Raw genomic sequence first — 9690 nt, forward strand, 5'->3', positions numbered from 1 at the left:
ACATGTGCATCAGCAAAACTGTTGAGTGCTTCGCTATGAGCGTTTTGTCAAACAATCTTAACGACAAAACAATGAATACAAATACCACGAGCTTAATGACCAGGTATATATATATATATATATATATATATATATATATATATATATATATATATATATATATATATATATATATATATATATATATATATATATATATATTACATTATTCCTTAACCCTTACATATATCTTTACTAATCGGCGTTTTAGTATAATGAAAAAGTCATTGAAATAAATGTGTTCTAAAATAACGTTGCCATGTTTCGTTAAAAAATTATGAATTTAAAAGCCTAAAGGTTTTGTATATATCATGGAGATGACACGTCCTAAAAGGGTTTGATAAATTCCAGCAAGCCGCAGACAGAAAGAAGTAGAATGCAGGTACAGTACTTCACACAATATACAAAATAAGAAACATCAAACATCGTAGAACGCTAAAAAACATTTTAAGCGGAGTGTATTGCATGCCCATCATTGTTTTATATAGTAATTAAAGCAGATAGTATTAACCTCTTCTTATTGCCGTTGAGCATCCTTTACATTTTGATTCTTGGCATTAGGTAACTGAATTTTTTGCGCTGTATAATTGATTTCGAAATCTTCAAAGCTATATAACGCTTAGACAACAAAATGAAGAAGAGAGTCGTGAAGGCATGCACATGTTATTGTTGTAAAGTGTTTTTCCTAATACAAACATGAACGTCTGTCAAGTATGTCAAATAACTTTTGAAGACACCGATATGAACATGTCCTTAAAATATAGCAGAAACACTAAAAGAAGCTCTTACGGTGTCGATAAACCAAGCATCTTGCACAGCACAACAGCGTCTTCTTTGGTTAGGTTATCATAGCACAAGCCTTTCCAGTCACTTGCCGAAAGAAAACATAGCAATGCGTTAGAAATGTCAAAGAAATACATGTTTTCTTAATGTATATACATAAAGGAATATTTTAAATAAAGAAAATCAAGTCATATTCGTTTTCTATTTATTATAATAAAGTTTTCTGCATGCATCGAAAGAATATCGATCATAATTGGTATGAAATGCGTTCTTCAAATACTTTTTTCAATAAAGCTTTAACGTTATCAATTTAAAGTTTACATGATAACGAAGATACTCAGTATACAAAAAATGACAGTATTGATAGTATATCACGAATTTAAAGTAAAATGATTTACCCATTTGATGAATTGAACGTCTCATATATCTCCACTCTACCGTTAAACATATTGGTGCCATCCACAAGCCGCACTGGTGTGTTTGAATCTAATAAATGTATGCAATATCTAGAATAACATCAAGTTACATTGTTACATGGAATGAAAAACACACTGTTTAATGAATTTATTCAATGTATTCAATTTATTTGTTCGGTATTCATTTGAAAAAAGTTAGCATGGACATCTTGGCAAGCAATAATCAAATAAACCTACAGCAATTGATGGCCACAGCATTACAAGGTAGGCTGACATTATAATGCTTGCAGTTAGCTATGTCTGTTTCATTTCCCATGCAGACATACCCGTTGCCATTCATCTGAGCATCACTTCCAGCTGGGAAGCGTTCATCCGAGTATACTGATATGTTTCTTAAATAAGAAAAAACGAACATAATAACAGGTATTTTAGAACGGTTCAGGGTTTACACTGTTAAAGAGTGATGTTCTATTTACGAAAGCTCATAAATACAAATGAACAATGAACAAGCAAACATGCACGAATAACCCAAAACTTTGGCAAACTTTGGCAAAAGCTAAAACAGTGTCATAAGTAGAAACATTGTTTTATATGTATGTTTAGAAAAACGAGCGTCTATCCTCGATGTTATTGCGTTGAAAGTAAAAACACCGAATTTCCATTAATCTATCTACGTGTTCGTATGTTCGTTTTAGTTGACGGGTGTACTACAAATAGAACAGCATTCAATCCTCTTATCAAAGGTCGCGTTTGTGAAATAAAACACATGCTGCAAGATTTAGCGATAACAAAATTTATGTATTGATTAATTCGCATTGCAAGTTGGGTTCCTACATCAAACCTCAATTAGCTAAAACATTGCCGAATGGCGAATCAACAACATAGTATATGTATATTAAATTCAAACATGTGCGCCAATGAAATTTTCCTTTTGAAAAAACTTTAATTGCATTACTTACGTACATGATTAAGGAAACATGTTTGTGCTGAGTAGGTTTATTAGAATTATTTTTTAAACTCGATAGCAAATGTTTGAGAACTGAGCACAGTTAAAAATACTTATAAGGCAACTTACCCTCTTTCAAAACCGAGCATATTACAAACAACTTGTGCCGTTCTGTTGTCAAAGTGATCAGCGCAAACGGTTTTCCACGTCGATTCACGACGTAATTCGAGGCGACCAGAAAATTCGGTTGGGCCATCGTACAGTCGAAGTTCAGAACCTGATCAAATTAAACAAATTAATGAGTCCCATGTTGAATATTTCATTCAGAAAAGATATCCTTTGAGATCTATATCATAATCAGTAACCAATACAAAACATACATGTATATTTAAAATGTGATTTTACATAAACATTTAAACCTTGAAGATATTACAACAAGTAGAGATTTTATAGGCTATGTGTCCATAATGTAGGACTACATACTGCATTCAACAGCAGCATCCTCGCTGTGTGTGCAAATATTGTTTGAACCCCATGGACGAGATTTGCACTCAGATATGTCCGTTTCTTCGCCTTGGCAATACAATTCATCCACAGCTATTCGGCCTTGACCTTCGCCATAATAAGCACCTGACAGAGATTTGGCGCGACTGCAATTAAAATAAATACATCTCATTGTTTTCTAACCGATAAAAAGAGTGAAACAAATATAATTAAATATATTTTATTTTTAAACGTGGTAACACGAATGTTTGCAGAAGCAAAACCACTCACATAGTTATAAAATTAACATTTTATGTCTGACCTGAAAACGAAGCCCAGCATGCGGCAAATAACTTTTGCGTCCCTGTCGTCAAAGTTGTAATCACAGATCGTCCCCCATTCACCACGATGCAGGACTTCAACACGACCAGACTGTTCACTCGTGCCATTCACTAGTCGTATAGGTGTTCCTTAATATAAATATAGGAAGATTCGAATATGAGAAAAAGTGTTTAATTGTGTTAAGGAAGGCACATCTATTTGACGCTTATAAAGGTCAGTATGGTTGTAGGACTTTAAAGATATTTATTTTCAATTTTCTGAATGGGTTGAACTACATTTTAATGGAAAATGCACACTACAAGGGACAGAGATGTAACGAAAACTATGTATAACTACATGCTGGATATTATCATTTTAATATTATAATTGTAACTCATTGTCTCTCTCTCTTTGTTTTATTTTATAATTATCGTTTTAATTAAAATTATCGTTTTAATTATAATTATCGTTTTAATTAAAACACAATGCATTTATTTTAACATATTACCTTAATTTATTGTTCTCAAAACAAAACGTGTGATGATTTGAAAGATTTATTACATCCTGGTATTTAAGGTAGATCCAAACTATCATAATACACAACTTGTTCGATAGCACGTATAGCATTTGTCGATTAGCTTAATGTGTTTATGCTTGCTAAGTATTTATCCGGTTCAGTTTATATTTAATTGTGTAAACAACAGTTTTATTTTTTTTAAACAGAAACCATTATAAGAACATGATCACGAGCAAAGATATTTGTTAATTGAAAATAGTTTGTCAACGTAACTAATTGCAATATGGTGTCTTGATGGTCTAATTTAAAAAAAGTTTTTAAATAGTTTTTTATCAGTTGTAATACAGTTTTACTCACTACAATCAATTGCTGCAACTTTCTCGGAGCACATTGTTTGCCGCTTTTTACACATGGAGATATCAATTTCATTGCCATTGCACGAATAAACAGTTGAAACCATGGATACACCGCTAGGTGCTGTGTTAGGAGGCATGATATGGGCTCCACTAAATAAAATGAAGGATTATATTTTTACTAGTTTGATTTATGAAACACATAAAATTTCTACATATTTTTTCACGTCTCGAATTATGTATAAGTATATGCATATTGCAATTGAATAATTGTCTTCAAAACTTTAATGTTATTTATAGCATGAATTCAGTCATCGTACATTAAGGCCAAAAAGCTCTCACAATGAAAATACTATTGGAAGAAATAATAGAATTTGAAAGAAATAAAATAGACTTACACAAAAAAATGGCAGAAATTTGTCACACTCTTAAATGATCTTGCCTTTATCGTAGTATTCCTTTTCGTCTTACCTTTTCCATGTTTTCCCTACTGAAACTCCTTAAGAAATGTTCTTTCGTCTTTCACATTTTTATTTTTTTAATAAAATATATTTTAGCATCATCTCTAAAATTGACGTCAACTTTTATGCAGAAATTGTACACAATATATGAACATACTTTAATAACAATAATTGATATGTAGATGTTGTCAATGTATAACCTTGTTTTTATATGTATACGAAATGTATGTTTAAATTGAATAAAAAAAACATTAAGGCCAAAAACCAAGTTTGTTCTGCTTTAATTTTCAAAATAATAGTAGGTGGACTTGCTCAACGATTGCTTTAATTCCCATGTTTTACCATGCGCAAACTTTAGTGAGAATATCTCATTTCAGAGATCCGGATTCCTCAGATTTAATTATTTTTAATATTAATTAATTATATGTAAAATTATAATGGTCCACAAATATCCAAAAACTGAGCTTGCAATACAAATAAAAAAAAATGCTTTGGAACAACAAAATTAGGATCGATGGGATTAGAGAAATGAAATAATGTACGCCTTTACAAGCAATTTTACCATTTAAAACAATCATATTACGCCATAATTGTATAAAATCACCGTGAATTATATGTATTGGCTAATATCACGTTCTAAAAAGTATGCATTATCAATAAATTGACACTGTTCATCTGAACTTAACTATAGAACACGTAAATATTATTTATGTAATGCAACCATTCACCATTTGTACTTGCCTTTCACTAAATCCAAGCATACGGCATATAACCTTGGCTTCTTGGGAAGTGAAATTATCGGCACACAGCGGTTGCATTGTTCCAGAAATATTAAGTTGCACTTGTCCATCATGCTCTGTGGATCCGTGTACGATTTGAACTTCTGTCTCTGAAGTTAACATAAGTGTTTTTGCCATTTTAGACTACTTAATTGTGTTTACATGATTACACGATATAAAAAAAACACTTAATATAACAAATCTGATTTTACCACAATTCAATAAAATCTTGTAAAACATGATATAATACTCTTGTATACACTTAACACACATCAAAACTGAAATTATATAAGACAAAACATCAAATCAAATTAAATGTAATATCATACATTTAAAATGGATTGTAAACAATCTAAAGCGGTTGACAGTCGTTTATACATACGGCAGTCGATGCTTATATCTTCGTTGTGTGTGCAGTCTGTTACCCCCCAGTCCTGGTGTGAACATCCGGCTATATCCGTTTCATTGCCGACACACGCTAAACTATCTAGCAGTATTGTCCCACCACTTGGCCCATACAAAGAGGTGGGAACCACATGGGCAGATCTAAAATAATTAATTCTTAATGAATCTCATAGTTTAATTTTATTCATTTATTCATTTAATGATTACCGACACCAATAAAACAAATAAATGGTACATTTTTCCATAAATACAATTTGGCTATGACGTATTATGTTTATACACAATTGTACGAGAGCTGGGAATGTTTTGGGGTAAATTAAATAATAATTGTAAATTTATATCATGATTCTTGTGTTCAGTTTAATAAATAGATTCGCGTGATTTGCAGTTAGGTGCGACACACTATCAAGTGATTCCAAATCGACTATTAACATGATATCGTAAAGGTGCGTTAAATGGTGAATTTTTACCCCGTGTCCGTGAATCCGAGCATTTTGCAGACGATCTTGGCGCTGTTAGCCGTGAACTCGTCATCACACACTGTTCCCCATTGTCCATCGTGCTCCACTTCAAGGCGACCAGAGTACGGCGTCTTGCCACCAACAAGGCGGATACTTGTTGCCGATACTGAAATATTTGTGTACGTTTTTCACAACAAATGATGACATTTGTATCTTATACTTTATAATACTTTTTATGTAATATTCTTACGTTACACATGATTGATTGTTGATTATTGAGTGTATTGCACCAAGATATATGAGATTATTTCATATATACTAAAATATTTGATAATAACGACCTGCAACGCGTAATCGGTTATGAAACGTACACTGCATTAAGTTTAGTGCTAGCACAAATCAAGAAAGATCACAAAAGTAACGGAAGGAATGTCTTTGCTGAACATTAAAGACATAGTTAAATCGTCAATGATACAATTATTATTTATAATATTCATAACACAATTCTGTATTACTCAAAGAAAATATGGTAGCAAATTATTTTTGGTATTTTTATAATAATAGATTACCTGTTTGAAACGCCGACAATATTAACCAACCGATAAATACATTAAAATGATTGAGCCACATAGTCAGTTCACTTTAGGCAACAACACTGAGCGCCTTTTGAATTATTTGGTTTTAAGGAACACACTTCTGTGACGTGATACCGTACATGAGCGATCTCATGTTCTCAATCGCTTCCTTGTTGATAACATAAAAAAAACGAGAACCAATGGGATATTCTAAATTGCACTCGTAATGGAAGGCGATCCTGTTCTTTGTGTTTGCTGATATTAAAAAGATTGTGATCGAAGCGGTTGTTTGGCTACCTCTTTATTTAAGTTACCTTTGAAGTGTTTGCTCTCAGTCCATAGCAACCAATGCGTATCAGCTGATTCGAGAGGATTTGTGTTCATTAAGTCTGTTTGCATAACGTTCCATTAAGTTGAGATACCAAAAAAAATACCTATACAAGTCGATGCAATACCGAATATTGGAAGGCATAAAATAATAGGGGCAACGCATACTAAGAACGATTAAAACTGATATGATTAAATATAACCCACAATTAAACCGTTGATTAATAGAAACATTTATATAACATGCCCACAGGTTTCTCAATAAGCTATACAATTATAATAAAAAAGGATGACTGAGTGTGATTTTCTGTATTTTGTGTTTTTCAGACTCCTGCTGTTGTTTGCATTTTCGTGTTTTTACAATCATGCTTTTGATTGAATTTTCAAGTGCGCGAATGCATAAACATACTTTCGCCTGTTCATTCAAAGCGGCTTTTATTTTTTATTTTCATTAATCACGTAGTGTTATGTTTGCCTGAGACACTTGTCCTAATGGGGCATCTACGTATAGCTGACAAGTAAGGCACACCTTGATGTATATCTATAATTATTTAAAAGTGGCCTGTTGATATAAGTAAATTACATTAATGTTCTTTTCATTCAACAAGCGAAGCGATTATCATGATTATGACGAGTCTATAAATGAACATGCTATACTGTCTTCTGATTAACCTTTCTTAACTACGGTATTTTCTTTTTTGTTAAATCATATTTAATCAACAAGAGGATTAGATAGTACCCCCTTTGGTATAAAAAATCTTTATTACTGTTTTGATATGGCAAAGCTGTAACGATGAAATTATGTTTGAATACAATACTTTTTATTGATGCAAGGACATAGAGAACTTACAAAGTAAGATATGTTTAGATTGTCGCTTTTACTCGTGAAGAAAACGTTATTGAAATGCGAAACTCGCTTCAAGACACCACCTTACTAACGCATTTAGCACTTAGACGTTGTATTAATAAACGCAAGATGTAAGTGAAAATAACGTAACATATCAGATTCAAGAAATAATTAAATGACAAAATATTAAAAAAGAATCTGTTTTTAGGCGAAGTTTATAAAAAAAATCATGCTTTTGATAAGTTAGATGAACTCTTTTGTTTCATGAAATTTTACGTGTTGTCCAGAAACAAAAGCAAATAAATGACGCAAACGCAACAAATTTATTTTTCCTTAAGCTAGTTTACTACTTTTATAAATTATAATGTTGAATAATTAATTAAACTCGATATTTTATGATAACATTGTAAAGGCGTATGCCACTATTGTAAAACCGTGTCAGCTGAAATCTTTTTAACGTCATGTTAACCATACAAAGTTATGAACGCGTTTGCATTAGCCTTATCATGATGTGCCAATTTCTGAAGTGAATGTATTAAATAGCAAAGTTGGTAAGCTGGATAATTAATTATGCAAGAAAAAGGAGACCTTAAGTTCCAGAAATGATCGTCAGTGCCTCATGTAAAGCATCTGGTCATGAATTCTTAAATAGTCTTAAGTCTGTTTTAATAGGATAAGCTTAAGCTTACTTTTTTGAATTGCAAAAATGTACATTTAATTTTAAACACTGAGCATGCTTTAAATCAAAATTATATGTAAAATACACACAATAAAACATTTTTATATAGCATCATCGACTTAAAAACTGTAATACATCTCCATTAAAGAAGCAACCTTTAAAAGAAAAATATTTAAGATTTTTTTTAGAAATTTGCGTCTGGTATACTGCACCTAGGTAACACATTTCAAAGGAAAATGAAACAAGATGTGTTTGAGAAACACAATGTCCTATATGATGTTTGACCTTGTAGAATGACCTTGACCCTTCACCACTCAAAATGTGCAGCTCCTTGAGATACACACGCATTTCAAATATAAAATTGCTAGCTTCAATATTGCAGAAGTGACATTACATGCGCAATTTTGACCCATATACTTGACCTTGAAGGATGACCTTGACCTTTCACCACTCAAAATGTGCAGCTCCATGAGATACACATGCATGCCAAATATCAAGTTGCTATCTTCAATATTGCAAAAGTATTCATAAAATAAGCGATTTGGGCTACATATATTTGACCTCTGACCTTGAAGGATGACCTTGACCTTTCACCACTCAAAATGTGCAGCTTCATGAGATACACATGCATGCCAAATATCAAATTGCTATCTTCAATATTGCAAAAGTATTCATAAAATAAACGATTTGGGCCACATATTTGACCTCTTACCTTGAAGGATGACCTTGACCTTTCACCACTCAAAATGTGCAGCTCCATGAGATACACATGCATGCCAAATATCAAGTTGCTATCTTCAATATTGCAAAAGTATTAATAAAATGAGCGATTTTGGCCACCTATATTTGACCTCTGACCTTGAAGGATGACCTTGACCTTGACCTTTCACCACTCAAAATGTGCTGCTTCATGAGATACACATGCATGCCAAATATGAAGTTGCTATCTTCAATATAGCAAAAGTTATTGCAAAATGTTAAAGTTGGCGCAAACAGACAGACAGACAGACCAACCAACCAACCAACAGACAGGGCAAAAACAATATGTCCCCCACTACTATAATGGGGGACATAAAAAGGTTATACTAAGCGAAGTATTGAACCTTTAATTTCTGAGACCTGGTGCCAGTGTTAATTGCTCTACCAGAGATCCACTCTGAAACTATGTCAAGTGAAGTCTTGGTGTCCATACAGCTGGAACACTGATCATTTTGGATAGTTTGTCAACCCACAAACATTGAGTCTTGACTGTAGCAAATAGTGATTGGCATATACACCTTCTAAGATGTGATTTTAAC

The 9690-nt window shown here is 32.5% G+C and overlaps 1 protein-coding gene across 1 annotated transcript in view; it reads right to left on the minus strand.

Moving 5' to 3' along the window:
- LOC127871666 (uncharacterized) overlaps positions 1 to 6698 on the minus strand; it is a 40448-nt gene extending 33750 nt beyond the window's left edge. Inside the window, exons 1-11 of the mRNA XM_052414794.1 lie at positions 6534 to 6698; positions 5974 to 6130; positions 5481 to 5644; positions 5061 to 5208; positions 3863 to 4011; positions 2990 to 3137; positions 2668 to 2834; positions 2314 to 2461; positions 1476 to 1630; positions 1221 to 1308; positions 829 to 909 (exon numbers count right to left, since the gene is read on the minus strand). Coding sequence (XP_052270754.1) covers positions 829 to 909; positions 1221 to 1308; positions 1476 to 1630; positions 2314 to 2461; positions 2668 to 2834; positions 2990 to 3137; positions 3863 to 4011; positions 5061 to 5208; positions 5481 to 5644; positions 5974 to 6130; positions 6534 to 6594 — 1466 coding nt within the window. The 5' untranslated portion in view covers positions 6595 to 6698. The remainder of the gene's footprint in view (positions 1 to 828; positions 910 to 1220; positions 1309 to 1475; positions 1631 to 2313; positions 2462 to 2667; positions 2835 to 2989; positions 3138 to 3862; positions 4012 to 5060; positions 5209 to 5480; positions 5645 to 5973; positions 6131 to 6533) is intronic.
- Between the last annotated feature and the right edge of the window lie 2992 nt (positions 6699 to 9690).

This window comes from Dreissena polymorpha, chromosome 3 (genome assembly GCF_020536995.1).
Source record: "Dreissena polymorpha isolate Duluth1 chromosome 3, UMN_Dpol_1.0, whole genome shotgun sequence".
Lineage (NCBI taxonomy): Eukaryota > Metazoa > Mollusca > Bivalvia > Myida > Dreissenidae > Dreissena > Dreissena polymorpha.